The 12,537-nt window shown below is 51.0% G+C and overlaps 2 protein-coding genes across 2 annotated transcripts in view; one reads left to right on the top strand and one right to left on the bottom strand.

Moving 5' to 3' along the window:
• Window positions 1-284: 284 nt before the first annotated feature.
• On the top strand, window positions 285-1,094 carry RNF223 (ring finger protein 223). Its single transcript, XM_009694994.1, has one exon. It carries the CDS (start codon window positions 285-287, stop codon window positions 1,092-1,094), a length of 810 nt encoding a protein of 269 aa, XP_009693296.1.
• Window positions 1,095-5,293: 4,199 nt separating this feature from the next.
• Window positions 5,294-12,537, bottom strand: part of LOC104157593 (tyrosine-protein phosphatase non-receptor type 11-like) — a gene marked incomplete at its 5' end in the record, with an annotated part of 21,168 nt that continues 13,924 nt past the window's right edge. Inside the window, 9 exons of the mRNA XM_009694995.1 lie at window positions 5,294-5,378; window positions 7,285-7,385; window positions 7,605-7,756; window positions 8,649-8,716; window positions 9,107-9,261; window positions 9,490-9,621; window positions 10,610-10,765; window positions 11,490-11,569; window positions 12,128-12,224. Coding sequence (XP_009693297.1) covers window positions 5,294-5,378; window positions 7,285-7,385; window positions 7,605-7,756; window positions 8,649-8,716; window positions 9,107-9,261; window positions 9,490-9,621; window positions 10,610-10,765; window positions 11,490-11,569; window positions 12,128-12,224 — 1,026 coding nt within the window. The remainder of the gene's footprint in view (window positions 5,379-7,284; window positions 7,386-7,604; window positions 7,757-8,648; window positions 8,717-9,106; window positions 9,262-9,489; window positions 9,622-10,609; window positions 10,766-11,489; window positions 11,570-12,127; window positions 12,225-12,537) is intronic.

The following is a 12,537-nucleotide window of genomic DNA, read 5'->3' on the forward strand; positions in this document are numbered from 1 at the left end:
TTGGCTGGACGGTGGATCTCTGCTGGTTGCTTGCTTCTTTGCAGGATGTTTAACTTCACCTTCGGTACGCAGCTTCGACCAGGCTACCTGTGTCATTCTCACCTCTAGCAGGGATCTATTCCAGCCTCAGGATGCAGTGGAAGTCATGAACTTGCTCTTTGTTCCTTTTAAGGGGTTAAACATAAGTCTGGTGATGGGTGTCTTCACATTGTTTAAAATGAAGGCTGTGGTTTTCTTCTCTTCTAGAGTCTCCGAGGGCTCTGTTTATTTCCCCGGGCTCCGTCATGTCGTGCTTCACGCAACTGTGGCACTCCAACACGCCAGAGTCTCCCACCAGCCCGGTCCCTGCATCTCCAAGTGAAATCCCCATCCCCATCAGCCCCATTGTTGTCACCTCCCCAGGAGATGGCAAGAGGAAGGCGAGGTCCCCGACCGACAAGCCAGGTTCTCCGAACCCGACGTCTCCGAAGCCAACCTCCCCTGTTGAGTGTTCCATTTGCTTCAATACTTATGACAACACCTTCAAGACACCCAAGCTGCTCCAGTGCTCCCACGTTTTCTGCTTGGAGTGTGTTGCCCGCCTGAGCACAGGGCTGCCCCCAAACCAACCAGAGGACCAGCTCCCCTGCCCCTTCTGCAGGCAGCTGACCAGTATCCCTCTGGAAGGTGCCCCAGCACTCGAGACCAGCAAGGAGCTCCTCGCCACATTGCCTCCTGAACTACAGCAGGAGAAAGTGCTCTGGATGGAAGGGACCAAGCTCTGCTGCCGTCAGTCGTCTGACGACCCTGAGAATCCAGACTCCTGTATCTCCATTGATGTCGCCATGAGCAAGCCAGAAAGTCCGGAGCCTCCCCCGGCGGGGTTAGCTGGGAGGCTGTCCCGCTGCGACATGTGCGACGACTGGAAACGCATACTCCTCCTCTCTGCGTTGATCATCATCCTGTTCTGCATCATTCTGTGGCCAGTCCAGTGTGCCCTGAAGACGGGCAACCTCCGCTGCTTCACAAGGACTGTTGCAGTGAGCAGACCTGAGTATCTCCCCCCTAAACCCACCACAGTGGCAACACCCGTGACACAACTCCCTTCCCAGTAGCAGCCCCTCGTTCCTGTCAAGCGAGGAGATCTGCTCCTTCCCCACAAGACGTTGGGGAGGCAGGACCAGGGCTTTCCGCCCTGACAGCATTCCTCGGTTTGCTGGCAGACCCCCATGGCCCACTCCCCACACTTGAACACGTGCACGTGAACACGCGCATCCACCTCCAGCAGCTCTGCTGAAATACCTGCCTGCCAAGCTGTCTCCAGCCCAGGAACGCTCCAAGGAGCTGCCTTCGCATCCTCCTGCCAAACTCTCCCTGGAAACCAGAGCTTTGAAAGCCACAGAGAGGTTTTTAGGACTCTTTGCCTCGAGCGGGACACGGCCGCGGGTTGTCTTGGCTGGCTACCAGATGACAGTGGGTGCAGTTCCTCTAACTCCCTTCGGGAATAAAGGGCTATTTTTTTTGCAAACTGAAGGATCGACATGATTATTCCTAAGAGGAGCTGGGATTGGGAGGGTAAAGACATGTCAAAGTCATACAAGCAGATGAAAATTATCCTTATGGCACACGCTTAAAACATTTCCCTAGTGTTGCTCCATGCTGGAGATGTAAATGCTGCCTCCTGCTGCCAAGACACGGACCCATCACTGCTGCCCACCTTCGCGTTGTGTTACCACCCTGACGAGCTTTTGAACAGCACAGAGTAGCCATTCCACTCGTTTTTTCCCAAGAAGATGCCTAAAAATCGCTCATCAAGAGTGATTTTTGAACAGAGGGGGTGAGTGGCGTTAGGCACGCTGACCCAGCAGTGTAACCCTGCCCCTCGCCTTACTTCATCAGTCAACTTCATTCGTGCTTCTCACAGGCAAACTGTTGCCAAAACGATAAAAGTTCCATCTTGTGACAGCTTTACCCTCCTAATCTTAAAATGTGTCAGTATTAAGACACAGGCCAGTCGCTTACGTTATATTTTTATTTAATGCAGTGATCTTCTGACAGTGATTAACAAAAGTCTTCGTGATGAAGGCGGCTTACAATTAAATGTTTTCTATTCAAACACATGGATGTTAAGACAGTATTGTATGCAAGTACCATATGTGTATGTATTAAATTACGTTTTATACAATGCAAGGTGTCAATTGGTAGCAATTACTCCACATTTCCCTTCTTACTCGCAGTTTGCGGTGTTCACGTAGCAGTTCTGCATCCAGCTGCATTCCCAAATCACGGTAGCTACACGGCAGTGCCATGTCTGTACTCTGGCCCGTGCATCAGCTGTCCCAGTGTTGCACAATCCTTCTGGTGGGCAGCTTTATCCTGTAAATTCTTACTTACTACCATCTAGGTGGTGGTGTCCCAAGTGCAACTTCCCTCTCTGTTTACCTGATTTGACCCGAAAAATGAGAAGCTGCAAAGACTCCTTATCTTTTGCTTCTTCCCAGCTGGATAAAAGATGCTTCCAACCTCCCTTTCCAGAAAATCTAATTCGAAATAGAAAAGGCTGAAGCAACGGCAGAAGTAACTCAAGTCTGTTGCTATGCAAAACTTCTGGGGAAAGTCGCTGTGTGTGCTGTATCCGCAACACCTTCGCTGCTCAGCTGCAGGTTGGTATTATCTGTGCCAGCCACATGTCTGCAGAAACTACGCCAGGCACTGTTAACAACTTCTGCCAAAGTCATTGGGCTTGACAGGGATTCTCACTTGTACCATCTTGTCCATTCCCCCATGCTTGCCACTGAAAGGATATCTTCACCGCACCCGTATAAGCGTGTTCTTCGAAAAACTGACCCGCTAAGACTTAAGGCAGAGAAGGCACTTCTATTTTACCCCAGGTGCATTTGGGACTAAGCCCAGCAAACAGACACTAGTAGAGATGAAGTGCTTTGTCCTTACATCTTTGTTACATTCAACTCCCACTAGCTGAGACGTAAAGGCAAGGGAGAGGGAAAGAACATCTTCAGCCTCATAAAATCTATTGTCATGGTGGCAAACGGGCCATGGAGATGTTCTCACAGTTCCAACTGTTCCTAGTAGTCTGTCACAGCATCCTTGTGGGGGCTGTCCCTTTGCACTTCCCCTTCTCACCATGTACTTGGAAACAAAGGTCGAAGGTTTAGCTAACACGCAGCTGAACCTCTCACTCATGCATAGTCAAAAGGAAGATTCAAAGCAAGTGAAAACAGGGCCCTGAACGGTAGCATTTGGCAATGGGAGACGTTCAGGATGCCCCGTTGTCCACACCAACTGTCAGTCACTTTCCCAAAAAGCAAACTACTTAAAAAAGAAAGGGAAAAAAAAAAAAAGCGCCTTGAGAATATTCAACATTTATTAAAAGTGCAATAAAAATAAACAGTTCTCCTGTCCCTGTGACAAGGGACCAGAAAGACCAGCCAGGAAATACAGCCAAGGTTTGTCATTGTGCTTTTGCTCAACCTCTCCTGCTCAACACTTGGAGCCGGGACTCGGGGCACCAATACCCCAACCATGCAGCAAGTCCATCCAGTCCCAGAGACCTAGGAGGACTTCAGCATCAGCCCCCACGCATGTTCTGGAGGTTCAGGGGCTGGCACTCACACCCACGGCTCCCCACAGAGCACACTTTCAGACCCTGATGAATCCTGCAGGAAGGGGTTCTTTGGCAGGACTATTTGCAGACCTTAAGGGCTGGAACAGCAGGAAGCACTGGCAGTCACAAATCAAGACTTATCAACGGAGCTGGAATACTCCACTCAGTGACACGTTCATCTTCGTGGCACTGGTCAAGTCACAAACACTCCTCCAACACCCCTACTCAGCAGACACAACGCTTGCCTTGTCGTATAGTTGCGGGGGGGGGGAAATCGAGGTCATGCAGCAAGGTAACGGCAGAGCTGCATCAAGCTTAGAGGGGCCCAGCTCAAAAAGTTCAGCTCAGATTAGTATCCTAAGGCTGTTACTCGCTAGGGGTGGCTAAAAGCACGGCGGACAGTCAAAGCCGCTTTCCTTCTCTTCAGCACCCATCAAACAGCTAAGGTGGGATTTCACTTAGCTCCACATTCAGACCCACGCAGCCGAAGATGAAGATGCTCACCTCTGTCTCTCAATTCTGCTACGAAACCTCGGCGCGGAGCAGCTAGCAGGCTCTCAGGCACACACAGACACACACGCGTCTGCTGTACCACGGCAGCAGGGATCGCTCGGTGTGCTTTGGCAGGGCTGCACAGAAATCTAGAACTGGTACAGCCCAAAAAGAAGCGTGAGAAGGAGAATCAACAGAGGTGCAGATACCTAGGTCCAGGCAGGACTCTCTATTTCTCACCCTCACAGGCAGCAAAGTTAGTCCAGGATTCAGTCTAACAACACTTCTAGCTTAGAAATGATTGACCTAATGAAAACATTAAAGTGTACTAACATTTTACTAATGCCCTAAGTGGGCAACCCTGGGAAAGCTCCTAAGCAAGTAGTAATTTCCACGCCTTTTAACAATTTGTGTGTAAAAAAAGAATCTTAAATTAAAAGGAAAAAAAAAAAAAACAACCAACCACAAAACTGAGCCTTGATGCCCTAATGAATGTCCAGAGGCACTTCCACGTAAATATCAACCTACTGATACCAGGGAGAATGGGAGAAGATCCTTCTCATGAATAAGTTAGGTCAAGGCATGTTCTTAGGCGCAGACTCTGCTTGCTTCTTACAGTCAGCTTCTTCCTCGCTGAATCCAAGGTGCTTGGGGAAAGCAAGACGGGCAAAAAAAATATAATTGTCCGCAATTGCAGAACTTGGAAAGGGTGGACGTAAACACTGTAAATCCTGCGTTCCAAAACAAGAGAGAAGAAGGGTGGCACAGTTTAAAACCAGGAGAAAAGTGCATTGACGATAAGGTTACAGAGCTGAGACACGCCCAGCACGTGAAGTCTCTCCTACTTGTTTGCATACGTAGCACAGTCTCGTTCTCTGACAGCTTCCTGACATTAACAGGCCAAAAAGCAGATCTCCCCCCGTCACTGTTTGAGAGTTTCCCTCTTGACACCTCATTACCCCCTTTCCCCCATGTTCTCCCACCAGCACTGGCCACAGTCACATCCTTAGGCTCCATCAAATTTCACCAAAGCACAGCTGCCTTCCCCGATGGAGGCAGAGCCACAGAGATCTGCCCAAGCTGAGCTGAAGAGGACCTGGGCCAAATGCAATGTGAACAGACTGTGGTGACACTCTCAGTTAATCCAGGGAAGCATCCCTACCCCTACAGCCTCCATACAGCTCACCTCCGGCTCCTTTATCGCCCTGTATTACTCATCCCTGAAACCTTTGGGCTTTTGACGTTAAGATTCTCGTAGACGGAAGCCGACTCATCGTCAACCCTGTCAAGAAACAAAGCCTTGTTATTAACAGCCTCATTGCTCTGGATCTTTTCCCAGAGGCAAGTGGGAAGTGGGTAATGGCCCAGCCAAGCTCCCTTTTTCCCTCCCCAGCCTGGTAGATGGGATGAGGTGGGGTTCCCCGCTGCTCTCAATCCCTGTTTTCTCTCCCTCTGGCTGGGCCATCCCTCCTAGGTTCAAATACAGCTTGGGGATGGAGGCTTGAACCCTCCTCCACATGTCAGCCTTTCATGGATCCAAAGTTTCTGCAGGATCAGCGGACACAGCTCCTGGTATTTCCTACACTTACTTTCTCTACATACCCAGTTTCTCCGGATATTCCAAAATCTAATGGAAGGAGAGGTCTCTTCCAACCACATCGATTCTGTGATTCTGAGAGGGCTGCTCAAAAGGCCAGATCCAAGTACCTCGAAAACAGGTTTGAAGCCCAAGGCTGAACTCACGGGAGCTCTCTGGAGCTGATGGTACCAGCCATGTACAGCTCGCCTTCCTCGGCTCAGTCCCACACAGTCATCCCTGTCCTCATTTCAAAGTTGGGCATTTTAAATAGGACACAAACTGAGTCCAGTGGGGAAGATCCCAACTGGCCAGATCCAGCCGGAGTTGGAAGGTTCATAATGCCAGCGAAGGATCCAAATTTCCCTTCAGCACTGCAGGAAAGCAAGGTCTTTGCAGTTACTGATGTGCCGCAGGACCGGAGCGGCTCTGCCTGCCCCTGCCTGTGGGGTGCCATGGGAGCCAAGCTGTACCCGTCCCCGACTCCTCCGGGAGCCAAGCCGTGCCCGTCCCCGACTCCTCCTGCCCTTCCCGGCTCCCAGGGCAGCAGCTGCCCAAGCCCTGGCCCGGAGCATCCATCTGCCTGGCCCAGCTCTGGCTCTTCCCGCAGAAACAGCTCTGGGCACAGCGGGTAGGAGCCACCAGCACTCCGACGGTAGCCAAATGCCCAGAGAAGAACCTGTGACATCTCTTTTTGCCCTCTTCAGTTGGGTTTTTCATTCTGCATGAGCCCAGCAACAGCATTTCTGCCTCCACTTTAACACCCACTCCTCTGCTCCTGCCTAGCCATCTCTGCTTTCAAAACCGATCCTGCAATTCAAGGTGCTCAAAAGCTCTGGTATTATATGGCTGACATATGTCCCTACCCACTCACCTTCAACTTATAACCCCCTCTCCATCACTCACTGGTATCCCGTGACTTGGGGCAAGAGGGAAAAACATAATTGGGGGCATTTTATCTCTGCTTATGTAAGGAACTCATGCTATGTAAGCACGTGCTCCCTCTCCACATGGATGCAAACCCACCTCCCTCTGCTCTCTTCTTCCTTCAGATTTTGCTGGAAAATAGTCCCTCCGCGGCAGGAGCACGGTTTCACCCTTGAGCTGATTCTCCAGAGGCATTTTCCAGAGCCAAGGATATGGGGCACTACTCGCTAAAGGCTAGGATCTATTTCTTCTTCTCCTTTCCAAAAGTGTAGCACAGAGGCAAGGTGGGCTGCTCCCAGCCCTGCTGACAGTGTGGTGGGACCTGTTTATTTTCAGCCATTCCCAAGTGATAGCCAGCAACTGGTCAGGTTTCAGGTATTTTTTACAATGAGGGTGGTGAAGCACTGGCACAGGTTGCCTAGAGAGGTGGTGGAAGCCCCATCCCTGGAGGCGTTCAAGGTCAGGCTGGATGGGGCTCTGAGCAACCTTATCTAGTTGGAGATGTCCCTGCTCACCGCAGGGGGGTTGGACTAGATGACCTCTGAAGGTCCCTTCCAGCCCAAATGATTCGATGATTCTATGGGGGAGGCAGGCTGGGAAAGGATAAATCTTGGGGCCTTTGCTCAAGCTGTTCTCTCTACGGCGGCAGAATTTCTTAGCCCTGGCAGGGAGACATTCAGCTTACCCAGGCTGGGTCCGTGGCGAAGGGGGCTGCCCCTTGGCTCTGCCTTTTTCCATAGGAGAGTAGCCAATATTCAAGTAGTCTCGCTCTTTCCTTTTATTCCTCTGAAAGAGAAAGCAAAGACAATAAAAATCCCGCTCAAAGCAGACACAAAGAAAGCCTTACAAGACCTTGTACGCTAGCAAAGGGAGCAGTGGGTGTGGGTTTATTCCCACGTGTGCAGGGCAGTATTTGATTTCCAGGGAGAAGGTGGGAGTGGAAGCGGTGTTAGGTGGGGACCAAGTTCTGCCCTCGCTTTTCCAACTAAGCCGAACGGGACTCACCTGTTCTTCTTCCAACCTCTTCTGCTCAGCCTCAATGTACTGCTGAACAGCCATGTAAACAAATTTGTACTGCGCCTCTGTCTGCACCATGCCCGAACGCTGCCTGCGTACCATCTGGATAGTTTTGGGGATGTCGATATCGCAGTCCAAACCTGCTCAAGAGCAAGAAGGTGAGATTTAGGGAGCGGGAATTAGGTTGAAAAATTATTTTCTTAAGACGACTTCGAAAGCTTTCAGTATCTTACTGCACACAGCGTCACCAAAGCCCAGAATATTGTGAAAGGATTTGGTGCATCTCTGTGCTTAGATTTTTTTTTTTCCCCCCTTCTTTTTTATCCCTGCCAGAGCACCTCAGACTGAGAACGGCTGAGGCAGGGCTGACTTTCTTGGAGCAAGGGGAGCGGAGGGGAATTCGGTCTGTTCTGCGGCACCTTCCTACAGATCCAGACTTACCACCCCTGCACGGTTTATAAAATAGATACAGCCGTTGCTGAAGAGGGTCCACCTGCTTCAAGGCTCCCAGACCAGACCCAGAGATACCACCGAGAGCTCTGTAACAGCTCTAGAACTTCAGGTAAGGGTGACAGTTTTTCTACACAGAAGAGTTTGGGGACTTATTTCTAAAAGGGCTACTGGAGTTACACCCTTACTGAACCTGTCTGCCCCTGCCCTGCCCTCAATAAAAGAGGGTCCTCCAGGAGACCTTGAAATCCTGGCCTCATTGATGCCGATGAGAAGACTCTCCTGTGCTGTCCTGCTCGAAGCATCTCCCTTCCTAGAGGGCTGTCCATGTGCACACCCGTTTGGAGAGAGTTCACATTTCATTACGATGGAGCTCCATTTCTCGGCCGGTAGAGAAACAGGGAGCTGGGCACAGTACAAAAGCCCTTCTCACCCTACCTTCAGGCTAAGCCTATGCCCACTGTTTCCCAGACAAGCTAAACCCTCCGCTTAGAGATCCTGCTTGCACAAGAGCAGGGTTATCTCATAACTGGTCAGAGCAAGGCGAATGGTGAAAGCCACGAGACAGACAGAGCGACGTACCTTGCCTGTGAATAATATCCACCAGAATATCTATCACTATGATGGTGCCTGTGCGTCCTATTCCAGCACTGGAAAGAGAAAAGAAAAAAAAATTCATCGCAGGAAGAAACGTTCCCCAGAGTTAGTCAGCTCAGCTCCCACACCCATCGGCATGCCTGGTCCATCCTGGGCAGATGTGGCACGCCACATGAGATAAGACCAGCCAAGTGCTGACCCTTAGGAGATCAGTCTAGCAGGCTGCATCAGAGCTACCAACGCCAGATCAGGCCTGCTCATCCCTGCGCTAGACCAGTGAGGCTCTGGAGGATGGCTGTATTTTCCCATAGGTATACTTATATCGCAATTTCCCACCATCAGCTCACGTGACGACCCAGCTGCAGGCGTAACGAAAAAGAAGAGACCCATTTTTATTACCCATCCCCACTGCGGTGCCCTGCTGACGACCCACTGTTTCGTACCTGCAGTGCACGATGATCGGCCCCGTGTCCGGAATGCTTCGCTGTGCCCGATTCACTTGGTCCAGAAAGCTCAGAACCCCTCCTGGTTCATTGGGCACCCCATGGTCTGGCCAGCTAAAATACTGATAGTGCTTCACCAGCCTTGGGCGCTCATCCTGCAGGGAGCAGAGACCCACCACCTGGTCAGATACGCCCTCCTACTAGAAGACTTCTCCTTCCTTCCTTTTTTTTTTTTTTTTTAATCAAAGCTGGGGCAAAGTGGCCCAGAACTTAAGCAGTGGGACCATTAAGTAAATAAACCCAAACCCAAAAACCAAACAGAAAAGCTACAGCTCCCTCCCGGGGGTCCCAGCACAGCGAGCCGACGGCAGCAGAGGACTCACCCTGTCAGTCCGTGAGATCTCCAGCTCCCGAAGGTAATAGCCCTGGGCCTCACGCTCGCTCACGTTTCGCACACAGATGCACCCGTATTCCTTGGTGCAACTCTTGTCTGGCCAGTAACGGAAGCATTTGTTCTGCAGCAACATCAGAGAGCTGCTCGTTAGTCGAGACTGGGGAGCTGGAGGATGAACTCCTGACCACCTCGCTCAGGGATGCTGGTGCATTCAAAGGGTGTGTAGCCCCAGCGTAGAGGTTTAAAGGACAGTCGTACACATAGAGTATTTCCTTTGAACTGGGGATGTACCAGAAAGGGCCATTCCTATGGGAAGGACGTGATCCCCAGGGGAATCTCCCTCCTCGGCTAGCCCCAGCCTCGGGTGGGCATTGCTTTGCCAAAGGCATAGTCTTCACACACAGCACCTGAGCTGTTGGTCTGGTCATTGTGTAACTAACTCCTGAGCCAAATCTCCATCCCAAGGGGCTCCGCAGTCCGCCCGTACCCCTCCTGTCCTCCAGCCCATCCCCTCTTTGCTACAGTGACCTTGCCAATGCAAAAGGCAGCTTACGGGTAGAGCTGTCTTTATCTCAGCTCAGCACTCGGCTGCTGCGAGCACAGCCTCCCCCCTCCTTCCTAAGCAGAACGGCTAGTGCCAGTCGTAATTAGCTCTTCACTTTATTAGGGAAGACTTTTCTGGTAAATGGCTCCGCGTGGCATTTCCCTGTATTCCGTGGCCCCTACCCACCCACTCTGAGTGAAATGCATACAGGTGGTACACAGATTACCACTTGTGTCCCTCACACAGCTCACAACACCCTCCCAAACCCTCCTCCGGCTTTCCAGCTTGCTGTAACAACCACGATGCTTTCTCTCCCTCTGCCACCTGCAGCTCCCCAGAGCCTTGAAGCAAGTGATACGAGGGATACCCCGTTAATATTTGTGGGGCTGGGGAGACCGGCTGGGCAGAGCCAAGTGGTGTGTTTCTTTCATGAAGAAGAGCTAAAGCAGCATTACGAGACAGGAGAAATGAAATGAAAGCCAGCCAGGGACAACTTAACTAAACACTATTAGTACTAGCAGCAGATAACTTTCAGGCTTGGGGATAGCAGCCTACAAGTGCTCACCCTGCCCCGCTCCACCTCCTTGGTTGTCATGACAATGACGTGACTGTTCTCCTGATAAACCATGGCCCAGAAGTCATTCACCGTCGTCTGCAGGCAGCCCTGGGTGGCTATATAGATCTTGCAGTGCTCCGAGTTCCTTCCATCTTCAGGGATGCTCTGAGGAGCAAAGGTGAGAGGGGAGGGGAAAACAAACAAACAAACAAGACAACGATGCTGGAGCGAGGAATTGAGAATTGCTTTAGTGCAACTTTAGCAGCAAAGTCAGTGCATCTTGCCACGCAGGATTTCTGAGCTAGCTGATTTTCCTCTATTCATCAGACCGGCGGACACAAACGGCTCCCATCACCAGCTTCGCCAGCAAAAGGGGCTGCCTGCCTCCAGGGACCTGCATGCTGCTGTACCACCCGTGACTGCCCAACAGACCCTTGCCAGCAGGCAGCGGCAGAAGCTGCAGGTGGACATGGCTGGAATGAAACCACCTTGAAGATTTCCCAGAGGCTGGTGCTTAAGTGCCAGAGCAGCATCGCTGGAAATACAGCTTCAAACAGCTCTTAGCTTACAGATGACAATTATAATTTGACCTCGGCGATAATGTTCAATGACAGAGAGTCTGGGTCAGTCCCCTAGGACCTCCTGAAGAGGTAAGGAAAGGAGGGGATTAAGATAAACTCTTAGACAGGGGCAGATAGGACATGGTAGAATGATGAGATCCCTTGGGATACAGTAGGAAAATCCAGTGTTTGGCCTGGGCCCAGAGAAAGATACTGGTCCTGACAGGCCATTCCCTCAAGACTTACACCATTACTGCACTTCTACCCACCAGAAACATAGCACTGGGCTGAAGACAACCCCCACATGGTGTCTTCCCTTTCCCAAGTACCTTGATATAGTTGGCATTGATGTAGTCCGAGCCAGGCACGCTCTCATCCACATCTCGGAGTGCCACCCGTGTGGTATCGACTGAAGGAGAAGAAGAGGAGGGAGTCACACACACGGGGCAGTCACCGCAGCTCCCGGCAAGGGCTCCCGCAAGGCTCCTACTACAAAGTCACGCGGATAACTACCGCAATAAAAGGTGTAAAATGCTCTCCTGATGACACTTAGCAGTACTCCACGCTACCTGGCTCACAGCGATGTTGCCAACCTAGTAACTTGAGTGGATATTAGTGATACGCAGTGTTGTGGACTAACCTGAGCTCAAGTTTTCCAGTTTTTCCTTTGGAAGCTCTAGGTCTGGCTCCATACGACTTCTGAACTACACTTGAGCTCCGAAGCGTATTTGGACTCGCAGCACAAAGAGAGGAGAGCAATATCCCGGTTACCCACGCAAAAGGGAAGGAGCAGGTTAGAAAGGGGATGGAGAACACCATGAACCAACTGGACCGCTCCACTAGGACACTGTACACCTCTTTCCAACTCAGCTACGATCAGAAAGCTCCGCAGGGTTAACTAGCCCTAGAGAAGGCTGCAAAAATTGTGGTGAAAAAAAACCCAGACCACTATTCAACGTTTCCTTACAGGGAAGGATGTTCTTATAGCGATTCTTAGCCTTGTTCTCTGGTCGCTGGCCCTCCTTCCTGGGGTAGAGGAGCTTGCACTCTTGTTGCTGCAGCATCTGTGGAGCAGAGGACAAAAGAACAAACTGTTGTGGGCAGACAAAAGGGAGTCCGAGGCAAAGGAAGGGCTCTTTTGACTTCCTAATGCTGAGAAGAGCAGAGGGAACGCTGGCAAGAAGGGAAAGGGAGCCAAGAAGCAGCTTGATCAGAGAGTTAATGGGGGGAGACGGCACAAATCCCTGCAGGGAACAAAAGGCACACGGTTCTAGGATGAGGAAGGAGAAACTGCCTCAGACGTGAGAAAAAGCAATGAAAAAAAGGACCAGGAAGTAACTCGGTTGAACATGGGAAACAGGGAAAGGAGAAAGAGTG

Source organism: Cariama cristata, unplaced genomic scaffold, assembly GCF_000690535.1.
Source record: "Cariama cristata isolate BGI_N322 unplaced genomic scaffold, ASM69053v1 scaffold2272, whole genome shotgun sequence".
Taxonomy (NCBI): Eukaryota; Metazoa; Chordata; class Aves; order Cariamiformes; family Cariamidae; genus Cariama; species Cariama cristata.

Bases quoted from the DNA above. Each gene is read 5' to 3' on its own strand.
- RNF223 (XM_009694994.1), top strand. From the start codon at position 285: ATGTCGTGCTTCACGCAACTGTGGCACTCCAACACGCCAGAGTCTCCC.